The sequence below is a fragment of the Larus michahellis genome, chromosome 8 (genome assembly GCF_964199755.1).
Source record: "Larus michahellis chromosome 8, bLarMic1.1, whole genome shotgun sequence".
In the NCBI taxonomy this organism is placed as follows: domain Eukaryota; kingdom Metazoa; phylum Chordata; class Aves; order Charadriiformes; family Laridae; genus Larus; species Larus michahellis.
The window spans coordinates 587,705-607,414 of NC_133903.1; the positions used below are offsets into that span (position 1 = coordinate 587,705).

A 19,710-nucleotide genomic window follows, 5' to 3' on the forward strand; every position below is an offset into this window, starting at 1 on the left:
TGAGTTTCAGTCAGATTTGCGGGGGAACAGGGCTCCTGCTCCTCAGGCAGGTTAATGAGACCCCCCCCGGTTAGAACTAGCCTAGGCTGCTGCGGTTGCCCGGCGGCTTCTCCAGGGCGCCCAGCCGAAGGGCTCAGGACCTGCCCGCCCTCCCTCGGCTCTCCGGGAGCGCGTAGCGGCGGCACAGCATCGTTCACGCTCCTGTACGCTGACGCCAGTTACCACCAGACGAGAGACAAGACGCCAGCTCTGGGAGCCAGAGGACAAGAGAGGAAAAAAAAAGCCAGATACAGGACAGGTATATGGTTTCTTTGTCATGTTACTTTATGTAACTTCACATAACCGTTGCCATAGGAACATTATGCAGGGTACACTCAGGGTTTGGCTTTATGGCGTTCTCCACGTACCAAAATATTACTTGAAGTATTTAGTAAAACATTAACCTTGCTCCTCTGTGTTTTTTTTAGTGTCACACACAGTAAAAGGCTACTGCGGCGCTTCCCCCCTGGTGCCTGGTTTTGGAAGCTTTTAACTTGGAAGGAGAAAGCCGTCTGCATTCTTGTCTAGGCAGCCGGAGTCCCAAGTTACTTCTCTGGTCACACCGACAGCATCTTCTCCCCTACCACTGAAAGGAAGATCTGATTTCTCGAGTATCAAACACACTCCGAAAGCTGTCCATTCACATGACATATTGCATGTTAAATAAGTAAAACTCAAGTAAAAATCCATTTTAACTTTGCTGTATTTATATACTATATAAATTTTACATGCTATATATTTACAGTGGGGCAAGTGCTTTTTATCTTTAAAAAAACAAAGATCAAACTTTAGACATCTCTGAACAACACAGCTTGTATAAACCAGACAGATTATTCAGATGAACTGTATTTAATACAGGTTCCCCACTCATCTCCTGATGCAGGACCAGTGAATAATAAGTGCATCACAGTTTGATAGCATTTAATAATAAAAATAAAAATCACAGTATGAATTTGTCTGTAACTAACTAGACACTTTAGAGAGACAAAACAGACAACTGAGACTTAAGACAAGTGACAGTATATTAAGAAAATGTAATAAAAACATATGGAAGAGTATACAAATAGTCTTGAGAGATACATTCAGAACTGCATATTCGTTGTTTCACAATGCTGAAAACCAGAAGATTTTCTTCAGATCTTGACTATAACTCAAATGTGAAGTAAATTAGTTTCTAGTGTCAGACATCACGGAAAAAAGATGAAGCTCTTGCAAAACTCTAGTTAGTTGAGAGCTTGTGAAATTTTAAATAAGTCTTTAAATTAAATATACAGACTGTCAGTTGCAATTTCTATAATTCCTGGTCGCTCTTGCACCAGATGTCTAACTCGGAGTAACATTACATGAATAACATAAAGTCAACCTGAGTCTGTAATTAAGCAGCATTTGAGATGGTCTATTCCAGGGCATTATCTCACGTCGGTGAGATATTTATGTGGTAATTTACAATGTTCAGCAGTCGTAAAAAGTCTCCACCCTTTTGGATTAGAAGTATATTTTAAAAAAGAAAGTCTCAAGTTAAAAACTAAAAAAAAGTTCTTTCATGGTAAAATTCTGTACAGAAATGTTAAGCACCACTTATGACTGGATTTTTGTCTTGATGGTAATTGTTTTGATAATAAACTTTAAGTTTTGATGGTCAATATTGGTAATGCCGGGTTTGATGGTGAAAAGTTGTTGGTTTTGATGATAAAGAGTTGTTGGTTTTGACGGTAGGTTTAGTTTGAGTATTGAAGGCTTCCACGGGTGAGCTCGGCCTCTGGAAGACAAAAGGAAGCAAAGTCACTCCCTGACGCACCTTCAGCGCGCGGCCGTGTCTCTCTCTGGTTTCCCAGCGAAGCCGCGGCCCCACACAGGCTCCCGCAGCTCGACCAGGGGCTCCCGCAGCGTGTTCCCCCCCGTACAGCGGCGGCACTTCAGCGCGGTGACCCGCACCCAGTCCTGGGACAAAGCTGCCTGCTTCGAAAGCCACCAGCCGACCTCAGCTAAATTAAATCAGGTTGAAGTTTCGCCTAGACACGCCCTTGTGTTACTGACACCCTGGTGGGCGAGCTGACCAACGCCCACCCCCAAAAGCAGCAGCCTTCAGGAACTTGCTGGAGAGAACGTGTGGGAAATTAACTGCTTTAAAGCTGCTCCTTCTCCCATCCTAGCTGGGTTTTTCCTAAATCACAAGCTATCACTAGCCCTTTTCAGCCTTATTGATTCATTCACAGTGACACGAGTCCTGGTGCCAAGGCGCGGCCTACCGCTCGTGTGGCGCTTGGCCCTTGTCTGCCCCGCGCTCGCGAGCGGCCCCGTGCTCCCCGACACCCCGCCGGCGCCGCCTGTTCTGGGATGGGGTCCATCATCCCAAAAGTCCTACTCGAGACCCGTTTTTGCAGAAGAAGAGCGTCCTTCCACAGGATGACGCCAATTAACATCCAGGCACCGGCTGAACAACGCCAACCCGCGCGTCGCGGGCTGCCGGCGGGCGCTCGCACCGGGAGCGGGGTCGCGCCGCGGGGCTGGAGCCCCGGCCGGAGCCGCCGGAGCCGGGCGCTGCCGCGGCCGCCGCCCCGTGCCTTTGGCCGGCTCGGAAAGGCCGAGTCCGCCCCCTGCTGGCCGCAGCCGCCCCCGCGGCCGGGCCGGGCCGGAGCGGACGCGTTTTGTCCTGCGCCGCTCCCGTTCTCAGCTACAACGGAGACGCTTCTAGTGCAGGAAGGGCTATTTTGCCATTACTGCCATTAAAGTCTCTTTCTTTGGCAGCAATAGTATTTGAAAGACCTCAGTTCAGTCCTTCTTAAGTTTTCCTTCTTAAAGGGATAAATATCATATTAAATTTTAAAGGCAGAATGCGTGAACAATCACCTTTTCCTCCGTACTATACTTTCAGAATAAAACCTCTGGTTGTCTATGTCCCAAAATACAATGGTTTTCCCACAAATGCTCTTCCTCTTTGCCTTAAGCGACAATCTCCTGCCTGCAGCAATTGGTTTCAACGCGGAAACCACATGAAATTTTTGAAAAATCAAAATCTCTTCCAAGATTAAACCTCTGCAAATTGCGAAATGCATTCAGCTGTAAGATGAATTCTTTTCTTTTCTATGCCAGAATTGCCATTTTCAACCCTGGGCTATTCATGAACAGCATTCTCACTGACTGTTAACCCAATTCTTCAACTGTGGGTAGGTATACAATGTAGAAAATTTAAAAATAAAACTTCCTTTTGGATAGCGAGCTGTCTTCTTCAGGGATTACTTCAGTTACCTATTGGAGTAAAATGGATGGCTGGGGGGAGGTGTTCGCTTATTAAAATATCTGAGTAACTGGGACTGGCTCGATGTCCGATAACGGGCATTCAAGAAGGTTCTATTTTTGTAATAAACACCTCTGTTCAGAAAAATTTCATGGGAAGTGTTGTCAAATTTTATTTTAGATGTTGCATTTGTTGCAGCGTGCAATCTTCTTCCCTGCATAATTCTAGAGCTAATTCATTTAAACCGTACTATCTCCTGCGAGCCCAGCTCAGGACCACGACGAGCAGCAGCAGAGTGTGAATTCAGTCAGGCGCCCAGGTCTGTCTTTAGCTTTCTATGACAAGCACCGAACTGACTTTTTAATATCGGCCCACTTCTCTGTATTTTTTAAGCCTACGCCAACAGAAAAAACCAGCACTAGTAAATAAAAGAATAGCAGGAACTTAACGTACTCCCCGGGTCTTAAATTGCGAAGTGTCCTCTGGAGGGTTAACAACTGTGAATTCAGGGGGCTTAGGAGAAGGCAGATCTACACCTGAAACAGCCACCAACTCCCCTTACTCTGATGAGCAGCCAGCACTGCTTCTGTGCTACGGGAGAGCTGACGGTAGCACTGTACTGAAATCCATCGCTCCGGCAGCCTTTGGGGAAGACGGTGTTTCACTCCAATATTACAGTATGACTAGCCCGGGAGCCTCATGTCCTCATCTTCCTTCTCGACTGCTGCGCTCCTCTCTACTACTCACTTCTTTTTTAAGACAGAGCCGCCCAAGGGTTTTTTCCTAGTTAGCTGGACTGAATTTAATATGGCATCTTGCTTCTCTCCCACTTGTTTGCCACTTAACCATCAGATGAAATTAAAATTACTTGCCCTTCAACCCCTTCGCAGCTTTATTTCAGACTTTCTTTCCTAGCAGTCATTTAAAAATGGAAAGCAAAAAAGCCTATCAACTTTTTGTTTTTTAAACATTAATGCGGACTGTTGGGAAGCCATGATGTAAAGCCGAGATTTCATCACGCAAGCGTTTAAAGATTGTTTTAAACAACAGTGCCTACGTGAACAGAAAGGAGTCCTGCGAACGCGCCCTGGGCCCTTACCTGTAACGTACTCACTGGATGTGACGGAGCCGTACTTCTTGCTGTCGCCCGCTCCAGAAGGCTTCCCTTCCTTGTGGGCTTGGTTACTGCCCTGGTGTCTGTATTGCTCACAGAAAGAGCCGCCTGGAGGACCCGATTCTTCCTTCTTCTCCCGTGATTTCTTCTGGAAACGGGGATCTAAATATTCCAAGAAGCCTTTCAGTTTCCTGATATGTTTCTTCTTTTTCTTCTTTTTCTTATGTTTGCGATTGTCATTGTCAAAGCGGAGCACAGAGAAATCCAAATCATAAAGTCTGAAGGAAACATGCAAGTTAAAAATAGAAAACAGATGTGGCACTTGATGCATATATGAAACGTTATTTATTTTACCGCAGGTGACGACTTGCAGCGCGTCAGCTATTTTGTGGCAATTTCTGCCCATCTAACTTACTTTAGATGCAGCAAACTTACGCCCTCGGTTTGAAGGACAATAGGTCCTGGTTTGTACACAAACCATTAACGGGGGCTAGTTGTGGAGTAAGTGGAATTAAAAAAAAATAAAAAAATTGTTGTAACCTAATCAAGAACGGTGCGCAGATGCGATTCTAACAATGTGGTCCAGATCTAGTGTTCTAACACAATTCAGCAATATTTGTCCTATCTTCACTCGACCAACCTAAAGACACAATCCCCAGCCAGATTATGCTATATAAATAACTTAGAAACAATGGAAAAAAGGCAGACATGAGAAACACCCAGAAAAGAACTACGAAAAATTGCCGATTATGCTGGAATCCTTGCTTACTTGTAATCCTTCTCTCGATGTTTATCTTTGGACTTCTTTTTCTTCTTGACCTTCTTATATTTTTTCATTCTTTGGTCGTCTATCTTTCGGCATTTCTTTTCTAGTTCGCTTCCGCTTTCTTCTGTGTGGGTATATTTTCTTTTGCCATTTCGTAGTTTTTCTTTTCCATTTTCCCGGGAAGAGTCCTCAAAGTTTGAATGAGCGGGCAGGGGTGGAAGCGCGTGCCTTTCCCGAGCGTATTTGTCAGGTTGCTGCTGAGGTACCGAACAATGATGGACGTTGGCTCTGTGGCTGCTGAAGTGATGGACGTCCTCCTCTCTAGCGAGCGCGCTGTGAGGCCACCTGCTTTTGCAATGATAATCCTTATGTGACCTGTTGTTGTAGGCTTGGCTGGATTTGTCAAAGTCTTTATCACAATAAGAGGGCTTTCTCTCTCTGCCGTCTCTTGTTCCATGGGAGGAATAATAATCGTTGTAGTATCTGCATTTTTCCCATCTCCGTGGTTCATCCTGATAGTATCTTTCTCTGCTCCAAGTTCTCTCTCCTTTGGAATGATAATACCTATTCCGGTCTTGTTCTGTTCTTTCTCTGCTTCGGGATCTGTAACGAGAATATTTTCCTGAGCTTTTGCCGTTACTTGGACTGTTCCTTTCATTGTGGGAAGATCTGTACTTGCTGTCATTGCAGTACTCCTGCTTATGACGATTTTGCTTGTTTGTTTCCACACTGCGAGAGCACCTCCTCCTCTTGTGGGAATGATCATCTGCTTTGCTTCTGCTTTGCTTCTCCTTCTCCCTCTCTTCAGTGTCCGAGTGTTCTCTCTTCCTTCGGTAGTGCTCTTTGTCAGTTTTTTTAGAGTCGTATATTTTTTTCTTATATTTTTTCCTATGTTTATCTTCTTCACATTTTTTATTACTCAGTCCCTCATTTTCTCTAGAAAATTGACTCTCCAAAACTTTATCCAGCTTCGTAATAGAAGAGTCATTAACAGGTGGTACCTCTACGTAGTTATTAGAAGTGTCCTTTTTATCTTGGCATTTATCTGTAATATCTAGAGATGCGAGTTTTTTAGAACTACATTCAATGTCAGACTTTACAGAGCAAGTTTGCCCTAATTTCTCTTCACTCTCAGGAGACCCTTTGATGTACAAAGGATTTTCTTTTGAAATGAGTTCAGGTTCTTTTGATCTTCTTGGTTTGTCTTTGTCTCTACTGTCTTCAGACTCACGCTGCCCGAAGAATTCATCTTCAGCGTCCAAGGATTTTTTCCTGACCTTGTGCTGACCATTGATACTGGGATGCGCGTTATCAGCTTTAGTTACAATACTTTCAGCAACAACTTCTTTGGTAGAAATGGTTTCAGAATCTGACTGAGGAAAAAGATTCTCAACCTCACAGCTAAAGTTGGAAGGAACCTTCCTGGATTCTTCATAGGCGAACAGTGCTTCCATCACTACAGTTTCCATAAGAGCATCATTCTCAGAAGATTTCTGAGGTCCAGGGACACTGCACAAAATAAAAAAACCATTTTTCGTTTGAAAAAGTCCATCTAAAAGATGAATGTTAGGAGAAAAATCCCCTTCAGTAAAAAAATTGGTGGCTACTGGAAAACTCTTGAGACATTCCTTTCAGAAACCTATTCTTCTGCCTTTCCCAGCTCCCAGAGAAGGTGGCGTTTTCCCCCTCTTGATTCTGCAATGCTTCTGCGTTAAAAAACCCACCCGACACGTCTGTCTCCCTCCACTTGCTGCTCTGAATCACATCAACAGCCAAACCCACTGCGTCTGCTCTCCCCCCAACCAGAAAAAAAGTAAACACGTGGATTTCCCTCTCGCTCCCAAATGGAGGAGCAGACGGTGGGAATTTACATTCACGCATCCTAGGATGGAAAAAAAATGGAAAGAGGAGCAGAAAAAGTATTACAGACAATGGAAAAAAAAAATGAAAAACATTCTACAAAGAATCCAACATTTTCGAAGAGTTACTCAGTGCTGATGTTTGCAACACTAGATGTACAGTGTGGAATTCTCTGTACTGATTTAAATCTTTCTATTACATAGTGTTAGTAGACAGGTTAAACAATGATAAACTTGCATGAAATCCTGTTTTAAACAGAGCGTACTCATTTTACCTTCTTTCCTCTGACGAACTGTTCAACTGGCTGTACGTGAGAGATTCTAAGATTATTTCTTGAGGAACCGGTGACAAAGCTATAGGCATCTACAATTAAAAAGCACAAGTTAATAGACAGAAAAAATACTATCTTTAGTAGAAAACTACCATTTGCAAAATCTCTACATTAGATGTTTGTTGATCTACGTTAGCGACAAGATCGCTTTGAGTTATACGCGCTATCCCCATTTTACACATCGCCCCGCCAAACACATTTACGAAACTTAAGAAGTATTATCTCAGGTGAACTTCTCTCGAGTTGACGTGTTCTCATATGTCAGCTCAGCTTCTCGTGGGATAATAGCACAAAGTGTTATGATGAAATTTGTGCTGTGTGCTTTCTCAGTACTTCACGTGATTAGGGACATTATAATGCTCCCGAATACATCATAGGTGAGAAATTCTAGATGGAACAAACATAACTCACTGTTTCAAGCAATCCGTTTGTTTTAGAAAAGAAAATCTCAGAAGGTTTAACGGGTTGGACTTGGCAAGCGGAATCATCAAGTTTCAGTCCATTTTCTTTAGATTCGTTATCTAAACTAATAGCACCATTTAGTGAGTCATTTTTTGGCAGCTCATGCTGAGACCTTTCCTCTTCAGCAGTCTGACAGGCAGAATGGGAATTCGGCAAGGTACGGACCACCTTCCCAATCAGAATTCCATTAGAAGCTATTATGTTGCAATTCCTTTTAAACAAGCCCTTCGACTCCTCAGATTTTCCTGAAGTTTCTGGAACGTAATGGACTGTGTTATCAGAGCCGAGTTTAGGATTTCCATTCACTGCTGGCTCAGCAAAGATTTCATCAGGAACTTCTTGTTTGGAAACGTTAGTAGCCACTGCCATTGTAGATGCGTTTGAGGTAGACTCTGCTGCAGAAGAATTTGTAATTGTGGATGAAGGAACGGGCTTGCTCAGATCCTCATCCTCCACAGCGCTGCTAAGACAGTCAGGCTGTGACACAGTCTGACGTGCAGGCAACTTGTTATGAATACTGATAGTGATCTTCTGGTTTTTTGATGGATCCGTATTTGAAGGCCTGGTAATTGCCCAGTTTTGAACACAAGCTGTTGGCGGAGCTGAAGACGGCCTTTTTAGGGTGACACCAGCGGTATTTGGATCCTCTTTTAGGGGTCCATTTCCATTTAAACGACTTGAATTCTGTATTTAAAATAAGAGGTTGCAAGATGGGTATATGCAAACACACAGCATTTAAAGTTTTAAAACATGAAATTCTCCCACTAAATATTTCTACAAATTGCCTCAACACCTAAGAAGAAAAAACACCCCCATTCAAACACAAATGTGTTTAACTCCCGCTTTTGGTTTCCTGCATACTGGTATCAAATGACCATCATTTCTGAAACCCATCCGAATAACTTAATATTGACTGAGCTATTCCCATATACATTTATTTTCCCCTTTAAACATTCACATTGTTCTGGTACTCAGGAACAAGACAACTTGTTTTCACCATGTCAGATAACATGACACTGATGGGGAGGGGGGAAATCTTTACTTTTGTTTATATTTTTTTTATTATTTAAGCATTAATAGACTACTTAAATTGTCCCAAGAGCATAGCTCTCAGTGCTTTAGAAAGCTGAGCTGGAAGTATACAGTCATGAAGTAGCACGGCTGCACGATTTAGGATTAGCCACTGTCTGAATAATTCCGGCTGTAGCATGAGGGCTGGGAGGCAGCTGCAGTGTGGGAGGGGAAAATAAAGCTCAGATGCTAAAAACCACCAACAACAAAACCTCGCACCAAAACCAAAATCCACTCTCAGTTTCGTGCCATTACCTGTCCCCCTCAAATTACCTTAATCATATGAGGAGGAAGTCGTGGTCCCATAAATCCAGCCTGCTTGCTATTAGCCCCTCGCTGACCAAGGAATGAACGGGGATAAGACGGTGCAGGTAAGTAAAAAGCACGTTCTCCGAGTGTCAAATCATAGCGCCTTGGGAAAAGAGCAGCAACCTTAGTTTAGAGTTTTCCTTTCAGCCTATTCTTGGCTTAAACCCCACCCTATAATTTTATAGGAACAGTTTACATGACACAGAAGACATCTATGGAAGACTTACCCAAGACTACAAACTGAAAATTAGATAATGGTCTTCCTACAACGACTATCCTTTCAGAGCAATAACTCATCCTTACACCACCTATGGACTTAATTCCTCCTCTTTTCTAAATTAGCCAGCTACAGAGAGCATGGATATAGCAATGTACGCAAGTGCCGCAGTTTAAGGCCAAGCAACGAAAGACAATAAACAATATGGGGAATTTCAGGTTAGACAGAACTGAATTATACAGAGAGTAATCTTTTCTTAGGACAGAAAGAAAAACATTTGGAAAAAAGAAAAATATCAATAACATGAGAGTAAATATATTCTGAACACATTTAGTATTTGTTATTACCTGATATAAAAAAGTACATAAGCTTGCTGATTGAGAACTGTTTTGATATCAGAAAGGTCTACTGAGGCATCATTCATTCGATACCAAAGTCCATTACCGGCCTGCAAATAAAGACAATGGTATCTTTAGATAAACTGCACGTTTTCCAAATGGCATCACAGATAGAACACTACAGAATAAAACATACCAAAACAAATCAAACAAAACACATCATGCAACTTTCCCCTTAAAAACAGTGGTTACCAGTAACATTATAATTTCTTTGTTAGCACGGATGTCACCCTGTTAGAAACCCCGCTGATACCTACCTTTATGAAGCAGAGATAGTGTCCTGCGTTACAGTTGAAACCACTATGTACAAGAACTGCATATAAAGCATAGATGAGCGGTTCTCCAATTGATTGGGACATGTATGCTCGAAGATCCAAATATTCAGGGTATTTTACATCCTAAACACAGACCAAGAAGATTCAAAAATTATCTTGGAATACTTCATGGAATAGCACAAGAAAACCACTTCTAAGAACACAGACTAGGATTATATGAATATACTTTTTGATTCATTTAAACATACCTATTCTCATAAACAACATCTAATAATTTAAGTTGCAGAGAGCTGTTTTCTACAGAATTAGCTCTTTAAGAGTAAAGTATATTTTTATGGTCGCACAGGAATTTTATCATTATTAAAAACGAAAGAAAAAGCCATCGTCGTTATATTGACTTTTCTTAGACTATAGTTACTCGTCTATAGTTATTGCCTGCAAACGTTACAACTTTTAAATGAGTATTCATCTCTGAGAAATCTCCCATTCCAAGGAGATAAAGTTCCGTTACAGCTGTAAATATACCTTGTTGATCTTTCCACCTGTAAAATTCGCAAATCTTTTCAGTGATATTGTGAGAACGTTGGAAGATCGATGTATCGTATATCTCTTCGATGCAGGAACCATCTTTTTGCACCTTATAAACAAGCACAGACAAATGTTTAACAGCATATTCTTTCTCCCCCCGAAAAAGTCAAACAAGTTTTCATCTCTCACACATGCTTATGCTATTTGAATGATATTTACTTGCATAATATGTTTTTTCTTTTCATAAATCCATACACTGCATTTCAGGTTTGTTAATAGAGAGAAGATAGCAGGATATAAGAGGACAGCTCTACAGAACAAAGAATAAAGGATTTAGAACATTATCTTTTGATAGCCAAACAGATGTCTGAACATGTGTCTTTGTTATGACAAAAAGGTAAGGCTTCCCAACAGCTCGGCACAAAGCAGGACCAGGAACCTCTCGCCAGAGCACAGCACCAGAACATAAGGCCAGGTACCATTTCTTGTAACACCAAAGCAGCTATTTTGAACCCCTGTCCTGGATACATTCTTTCAGCTTTCTGCTGGAATGCAAATAGTAAAAGTGGAACAAGAGAGTCTCGGTCCCTGGGACTAGAAACTGCAAGTAATTTCCAAAATGGATCATACATCAACATAAAAAGTTCACTGGAAGGCAAGAGTCATCCTGCAGGAGGGAGAGGTCGGACAGCAGCAAGTCTTTGTGCACTGAGGTGGCCTGGAAAGACACCGAAACCACCTGCAGCCTTACGTCTTCCTCGACCACAACCTGTAACCTACGAGAATTCTTTGTACCTTACGTGTTGCTTGATAGGATCCACAGACCAAAATGAATCTGGGACTGAATCACTCTAACAGCCTATTGGATGCTCTTTATTCAACAGCTGCATTCAGGTTTCCTAATTAACTTATAGTTTTCCAACAACAAAAAGCAGGTTTTGCATTTTTCATTTAGAAGGATCAGACAGGAATGTTACAGAACCAAGCCCAGCGGCCTTTGCTTTTCTGAGTTCATCTTATACAAACGTTCAATGCATTTACGTATTAGAAACATTTTACACATTGATCAGCATATAGGACATCTTAACTCCGTCTGCTTTCCCTAAGCAGAGGTTAGGTTTAGGCGGCTCATTCCAGACGACAGTAGTCCACAGGGTTTACAATTCAAGAACCGTGCGAGACATTGTTGGGCGAGCCAGCAGAGGTTGCTCACGTCAGTTACCACTGAGCTTGTTCACATTCCCCGAGACCCAATCTCACTTTGTTCCGCAGTGAACACGGGGACCTTCAGCAAGCTGGTGTTGCCTCCCACCCCACGTTGTTGCCCATAGCTCTCTGCTTCAGCTCACCACTACGCATCAGACACGCTTTTTAACTTGCACTTCCTAAGCGCAAATCCACACTTAGGAAGGCTGGCAAGCCCCCGGGTAGACAATACTAGGAATACAAGTCTAACGTGAGCTAACGGTCACAATTCTTATAATGTATTTACAAATACTCAAACAGAAACACAAAAATTACTCGCTTAGAAACAAATGTATTATTTTCCAAGCTCTGAATGATTTCAGATTTCAGCATATTAGTTGTATAAGCAAAACCAAATAAAAGAACAACAGAGCACTGTGTCTCATTATCTTATTTCTAAACAAAGTCAAAAGATAACTTATCTCTAAGTCACACAATACATTAAATCCGTATCTTGTATTAAGATGTAATTAGTAATAATCTTACTTGCTACACTTATAGCTATTTTCACCGTCCAGTTGTTCTGGTTTCACAAATTGTTCCAGAGCTCTGGTGACAGATGTAACTGCCTGGATAAAGAAGAAAGTAGAGCACTAAGTCACTGGAAATGCAAAGTTTCAAACACTTACTAGTAGCTTACGAGAGAACCTTGCTAGTTCATACTTAAGTGACCTACTGCAAACCAGCAAACACAGTAAAGGAGGAGGCAGAAACAAAGTATGTTCAGCATTTATCTCATTTGAAAATCACTCTACTTCAAAACAAATAAATTTTGCAGTGCTGCAGACAGCATCTGTGGTATACTTTGGCATCAGTAACAAGAACAGTCAGACCCATCAGTCTAACAATAGATGTATATTGAAGCAGAATAATTGAGAAGTAGCATAGTATCATTGTTTGTGCAGATATAATGATTATTTTTCCAGCTTAAACACAATGCAAACATGGAGACCATTTCCATGGCTTCCACAGAAGAACCAAGCTCAATCTACCCCACTGAGCTGTTTTGTTGTAACAGTACATGTTTTTAAGTAAAATGAGTTTATTTCAGAAAGCTCTGCAAGTCTTTACACATCTCGACTCTATTCACAAAACACCTTACCTTTATATCCAAAGTAATATCGAGGAATGGCTCGTAGGTATCCGAAACTGCTTTGCAGTTCAAGCACTTTACTGGAATCAAAATACAAATGCTTAACAATATGTGAAGGAGACTAACTGTGCAAATTTAAATTATTAATACATATCCTTTAGTCAAATAACAAACTCCTTTACTACAGACAGACAGAAAGTCACAGACCAGTTCGAAGGACAGTAAGATTTTGAAAAAGTACCTCGGGATCTGAGATATCCTCCAAATATTTGATAAATAAGTGTGGTGGCTTGAGAGGATCTGTCCAATCTGGAAATAAATTATAATCAGACCTCAGAAGGTTTAAGGCACAGAGTTAACTCTTCAAACAGTTTTTCTTTTTATGAAAACCAAGGACGTAGATTTTAATTTATGATAGTAAATAAAGGAGTAAGAGGGGCTAGAGAACATTTAAAAGCTAATTTGTTTGTGCTTACTTGGTGCTTCCATTCAAGCAAGCTTTCTGCAAAGCATCAACAGTGAAGCATAGGAATTCATGTGCATCCTCTTGACTGCCGAAATGGAAATGTTTTCCTATTCCTAATAAATAAGAAGGTTATTATATTTATCTCATATAAAATGAAAGAAAACGCATATTTCTAAAATCTCTCTTCTTTAAAGTATCAAAATCATTTATATGCATCAAATAATTATTTGAAAAATTAAAAAATAGCAACAAATAAAACCATCTGAAATGACTTACTTTTAAGGCCATTGATAACAGATGTAGGTTTGATGGCATTGTTAGAGCAACACAGGACTTGGTTAATGTGCGTTTCCATCGTGCACATCATACAGAAGCCTTCTTCATGACCTGAAGAGTGAACGAAGGAAGTGTCCCAGCCTAGTCAAATACACGTTGCTACAAAAAAGCCTAAAAAAACCTAATAATCTTTAAGTTACAGGTACAATGTCCACTCCCCATGCTACATTCTCGTCTCTTAAGGTGTCAATATCCCAACAGTTTTGTGCCATTTTATTATGCAGAACCGCACAGAATAGAAATGTCGATTAAGTCTGTATTGAAGCGCATTTTCTGATGAGAAATCTAAGTAACTATCGCAACGTCATTTCTTTTGCAGGCTGACAGGAATGTCAACTGCAGAATACATGAGGAAACAACATTGACAGTGATGATGCAGCACTAAGAGAGAACGTGTGTTATTTTCAGCGTACTGCTGTTAGGTGAGCTACATGACACAGAGCTAAGAATCCTCTGGGAGAAAGGGAAGATTAAAGTAATGTATGTATTAGTATTTCTACCCTCCTTTTCTCAACAGGATTCTTAACTGAAACCATTTTTATATATGGTAAGTTAAATTTTTAGGAATAAATACTAAGATACCAGACTAGAAAGCATATGGGTGTCTTTGTAAAAATACACATATATGGATATGAAAAGAGGCTTCTAGGCTTAAATACATCGAAGAATAAAGATGAAATTCAAAGAACAGAAATTAAAGGGTTTAAAAATACAAAATTTTATTTGGAATAAAATCAGACTAAATTTTAATTCAGTCCCCCAAAAATTTCTATTTGAGTTCATAAGAGATTAGCTCGTAGTGGCTTCTAGGGTAGGATTTTGGGGTTTTTTAATGGGTCAACAGCGAACAAATCATTTCTCACAGTATTAGTGCCTTACAGTATCTAGGCTGCAAAGACTAAGAATCTACAATGCCAACATCCTAAATTTTACCAGCTTTCTACCATTAGGAAACTGAAACGCCGAAAATGTTCATCAATGCCTTACTTTACAATGGACTTAATTATCTTAATGAAGCAAGAAATGATCTTTTTTTGAAGTTTTACCGTAGTGCATTAAATGAACAAATGTACTTTATATGCTATTCTGAGCCTCCTGCTAATACAGTGCTCCAAGCCGGCCTCTACAGATGAAACAGGACAACTAAGAGTCTTCTGCACAGAATCAGCGCTGTTCTTTCCCCTTTAGAGCTATGAAACAGATTTATAACAGGGTAGAAAGCACTCACATGACTGGGTGTGTTCAAGAGAAAGCATGTAATTGGCGAGAGGCGGTGTGTAGGTCAAACACTGCAAGGTAGAATTAAGGAAACAGGTGTTGCCGAGGTTCTGCAGTCCAACTCCAACACTTTGGGTTTGCTGCCAATCCATACAAATTTTCTCAGGTGGAAAAAGAATCCTCTGTGGCGGGGCAATTCCATCATTAATAACTGCAAGAAAGTTGTATTTTTGAGAGAGACGTATTGATTTTATTTTAAAAAGGATATTTAAAAAGTAGCCTTCTGCAGGAGCACCCAGAAGAACCAGCTATACGCCAAAACACAAAAACATATGACACACAGCTTTAACACTGCCACTCAAATTTGCTGTCAATGCGCTGTTTTGGACAATAGTTTATTCATCCGGTTTAATTCTTCTAACGCAAGACAAACTAACACTGATTTTAGTAACTTTTGCCAGGTTTCTTTCTTTTCCTGTCTACAGTCTTTAATCTGATTGTTAATTCGTTTATTGGGTTTTTTTCTTTATTGCAACTTAAACCACAACCTTACACTTGTAATTATATGCTAATAAATGTAAGAACTAAGACAGAAAAATAAGTGAGTAACTAGCACAGAAGGTAATCCTATAGCTACCAGATCTGTTCCCGAGCAGTGTTATCATTCAAAGATTTGTGAATAATGGAAGCCACGAAGAGCAATGGAAAAATGTATTTTTCTCTGCATAACAGAAAAGACATGGAAAAGTCTGCATATTATAAAAAGCTCCCTATAATTGATTCTAAATAGATTAAAACTAAGTTTTGTAACACCAGTCACTTCAGTTGTCTTAGGGCATTAACAAAATTGAAGTCTCATTTTATAGCAGTGCAACAACTAAGAATTGCATTTTCTACTTTTGTTTTAAGAAAATAGGGGGAGGACAAAAGACACACTTACCTAGATCTCTTTGGGCAAACGGCTTAGTTTTTTGAGATGATCTACAATAAATAGCACCTCCAGGTCCTTTGTCCACAGAGACTTTGTTTGGATCTTCTGCAGGTGGTACACGGCTCAAATTTGCGGTGCGTGACGTCATTTTTTTAGTACGGGGTTTCTTAGATTTGTCAGACCGCCTTGATGATGACTTTTTAGATTTTGAAGATTTTGGCTTGCTAACTATGGTCATTGTTCATATCTGTAACAGAGGGAACAGTTCTGGTTGACAGAAGAATGTCAAAAGCATTCCAGAAAGAAAAGAATATGAGAAATCCTGTCACTTAGTCTCAAAGAGATAACTTGAAGAACTAAATAGCTGATAAGAACAACTGACAAAAAAAAACCAACTCAAGAAGTCCCCAAACCAACCCAAAACTAAACACACAAAGTAGAATTTTCCATCAAAACTGTCTAAGTATTACTTTTAACTTCTGCAGAGCTGGTGACCGATGACATTTCTTACACTTTTATGGGATTTTAGTCCATTACGGTTATGACGACCTTTTTTATATGGGGAGCTGTGAGTAGTGGCCCGTTCAAGTGCCAGCCTGTTGAGATCCAGGAGGAGCTGCCTGGCCCATCTTCTCACTCCTGGGAGCCACGCACCTCTGAGACACAGAGAATGGGATATAGCTCTGCGACATCTTGGGAAGGGAGGGCAAGAAAGCACTTGTACGTTTATTTCCGTCTGGGTTTCTCCTGCCCCTCCAAGAAATACTTGTCTGGATACAATTTTGGCAGCAGTACTTGCTGTACTTTGCACCTGTCATATTTACAACTCTTACTAGCAACTGAAGAGTTGAACCAAAAAGCATCTTTTTCAGTTCTACGTATATAAAGTTGTACATTTTTCCTCAGCAAAACAACAGATGAATGTCAGCTATAAAAAGAAAATGCTGAACGTAAAAAAAAGGCAAAACAAACCATCAGCCGTCAAGGACAGAGGCAATAACTGATATTAAGTCCTTTTTAAAATGCTGATTAGCTTTCAAGATGATACCTCTTCAAATACGTGTAATTGTGTGTGCACAGTAAGCCACTGAATAATTACATGATCAACTATCAATTTCTGATGTAAATTTTTGCTACTATCTTACTATAGCACGTAGGCCCTTTTTAAGTTTAGGGAAACTATAAACTTAACTGAGGGTTCAAAGCATAAGCTGCTTTGTTATACTGAAGTAACTGAGAGAACTAAGCATAAAGCAGTTTTAGATTTATGGCACAACTTGGCTGCTCTTGATAAAACTTAAGGTAGATTAAGCAAAGCACAGTAAATTAGAGAACTTCTAGTCCCGCAAAAGACAAATTATGTGTAAAGCTTTATTTAGATCTTTTTCCCTTTTTAAATTTTCAATTTAAAATCCACTCTATACACATTTTCCATTTCCGAGAATACCCAAAACTGGAAAATTCCCTCTCATTTTACTGAGAAATTAAGACATCTTTGTCCATTTGGAAGACTAAGATGACAGTTCTTGGGCTCAGTGATTTTCAGATAAGATCCAGTCTTCAAATTGCAGACACTAGTCGCATTTCCTTTTTCTGATTGAAAGGGAAAGTGTTTCAACAACATATTTAAAACATAGTTGCCTGACAAAAAAACAGAATCAAAACTGCAGTGAAAGCCAAACAGAAAATTATCTCAAAAAAGCCTGAGCGTTATACTGACCAATAAGGTAAGCCTTACATATTTTTAAAATTATTTTTGACGACTGAGTGATACATTACCAGATATCAAGCACTACAGAACAGCAAGTACCAACGCTAGTATGACTAAACCAGATCCACCACTTTTTCAAAATACATCAATACAATTCTTAATTTGGATATAACATCTCTTTGACGAAGTACAAAAACTACCAACACTGGTATTTCTCCTCTCCCGTCGCTCAGCGCACACACAGACTCTGCTCCTGTCCCACTGCCGAACAGAAGTGCGCACTGTCATGTGCGCCGAGCGTCACTGCCCTGTGCTGATCTCACAACATACGTTTCCCAGGACGATGTCGAAAAGTAAAACAAAACAGTTACTTTCTTCTCGTCTGGAGTTTTGCGCCAGCGTTGTTTAGATTTTTTTTTTCAGCAGTCTCATCGCAAAACACACCAGTTATGCCTTACACCTAAATATTTAAACTCGGTCCCTGCTTTGCGTACAATAAATCACAGCCGAGGAAGACTTTATACCAGATGCCATTCACAGAACCGCGCCTGGCCGGGGAGCGGTGACACCGCATTGATCTCAACACAAACCCAACACTTTCGGCGGTGGCTGCGGGCGGGCACAAACCGCGGAGCTGCCGCGCTGCGGGGGGGGCACGGCCCGGCCCCCGCCCCGACACGCCGGGCGACGAGCGAACACCCCAACACCCGAGACAGCTCTACTCCCATCAGGAACAGCCCAGCCTCCAGCCCAGGAAACGCGAAATTAATGATCACTTTACCCTTAACTGGGAGAAAATTACGTCGTCGGGGCCCCGGAGGACAGCAGGGTCCAGCACCCGCCGGCGGGACGGGCCGCCCGCTGCCGCCTCAGCCCCGGCTCGGCCGCCCCTGCCCGCCCTCCCGAGAGGCTTTGGCCCCCGAGGCACCGAGAGCCGCCGGGCCGGGCCGCGGGCCGGCTCAGCGCGCAACATGTCCGCGCTGGGGAGCGGCGGGAGCCCCGGAGCGGGCAGGGCAGCACCGGCCGGCAGCTGGGGGGCCGTGCAGGGCTCCGGGAGAAGCGCCTCGCCCCGCTCCCGCCGGGCCCCAGCACAGCTCGGCCCCCGCGGCGCCCTGCCCGGCCGGCGGCCGGCCCCGCGCCCGCCCTCCCCGGCCCTGCCCTGCCGTGCCCGCCCTCCCCGCGCCGTGCCCCAGCCCTGCCCCGCCGTGCCCGCCCTCCCCTGCCCGCCCCGTCCCTGCCCTCGGCCCGCACCTCACAGAGCGTCCGGAGGCAGGACCGTAGCAGGCAGCGCCCAGCGGCGACTCCGTGCCCATGGCAACGCGGCGGGGGGGCGGGGAGCCGGCGCCGGGGGGGGGGGCGGGAAGGGGAGACGAATCGAGCCCGGACCCCGTGAGCGGCAGGCCCCGCGGGGAGCCACCGCCGCGCCGGGCGCGGAACCGCGCCGCGGGGCCCGAGGCAGGGCGGCCCTGCCGCCCTCCGCCGGCGGCGGGACGCCGGAGCCGGAGAGCCGTGCCGAGTCCCCGCGCTGGCAGCAGGAGAAGGAGGAGGAGGCGGGAGAGGCGGGCGGCGGCGGGACCCCTGACGGAGGAGGCGGGCGCGGAGCGGAGGCGCCGCGCCGGGAGGGGCCGGTCCCGCCGGCCCAGGGGGTGGCGGCGGGGCCGGGTCCCTCCGCCGCGTGCTGGGGCCGGCGCCCCGCCCCGCCCGGGGTCCCACCCCCTCCGGCTGCCGCCAGCCGGGCGGGCAGCGGCCGAGCGCCCGCGGGCCGGGCTGGGCCCGGCTGGGCTGCGCCGCGCCGGCCGCTCCCGCCGTCCGCCCTGCCCTGCCCTCCCCTGCCGTCCCTCCCGTCCCTTCCGGGCCGGCCCCTCCCCCGGCCCATTGATTTCCAGGCAGGGAGGCGCACGCGGCGCCGCCGGGCCCGGCCCGCCCGCCACGGGCCCCGTGCTCCCCCCAGGCCCCGTTACCTGGCTCGGCCCCGCTTGACTCGGCGCTGCCGGGTCCCCCTCGCCGCAGCCCCCGCCTCAGCCCGGCCCGCTCCGCCTCCTGTTACAGCCCGTCGGGGAACAATGACGTCCCTCCGCCGGCCTCTTGCATCCGGGGCCCGG

At 43.6% G+C, this 19,710-nt stretch overlaps 1 protein-coding gene across 3 annotated transcripts; it reads right to left on the minus strand.

The window, feature by feature from the left end:
- Nucleotides 1-302: 302 nt before the first annotated feature.
- USP42 (ubiquitin specific peptidase 42) lies at nt 303-19,708 on the minus strand. 3 transcript variants are annotated; one of them, XM_074598502.1, is made up of 17 exons: nt 19,570-19,708; nt 15,907-16,144; nt 14,977-15,177; nt 13,689-13,799; nt 13,423-13,525; nt 13,188-13,255; nt 12,956-13,026; nt 12,340-12,422; nt 10,606-10,717; nt 10,063-10,203; nt 9,755-9,855; nt 9,155-9,293; nt 7,760-8,494; nt 7,292-7,380; nt 5,161-6,666; nt 4,392-4,669; nt 303-1,798 (listed from the first exon to the last, which is right to left on the minus strand). In XM_074598502.1, exons 2-17 carry the CDS (start codon nt 16,133-16,135, stop codon nt 1,758-1,760), a joined length of 4,008 nt encoding a protein of 1,335 aa, XP_074454603.1. In that variant the 5' UTR covers nt 16,136-16,144; nt 19,570-19,708; the 3' UTR covers nt 303-1,757. The 3 variants fall into 3 exon arrangements, with proteins under 3 accessions (XP_074454603.1, XP_074454601.1, XP_074454602.1); XM_074598500.1 differs by having other exon boundaries at nt 4,377-4,669; XM_074598501.1 differs by lacking the exon at nt 19,570-19,708 and adding an exon at nt 18,860-18,947 and having other exon boundaries at nt 4,377-4,669.
- Nucleotides 19,709-19,710: the final 2 nt, after the last annotated feature.

Excerpts from the sequence above, each read along its gene's own strand:
- USP42 (XM_074598500.1), bottom strand. The coding sequence starts at position 16,135 with ATGACCATAGTTAGCAAGCCAAAATCTTCAAAATCTAAAAAGTCATCA. Across the intron at positions 9,294-9,754 it reads TATGTACTTTTTTATATCAG|GCGCTATGATTTGACACTCG; the intron begins GTAATAACAAAT and ends TCTTTTCCCAAG. Across the intron at positions 6,667-7,291 it reads AGTTCGTCAGAGGAAAGAAG|TGTCCCTGGACCTCAGAAAT; the intron begins GTAAAATGAGTA and ends TATTTTGTGCAG.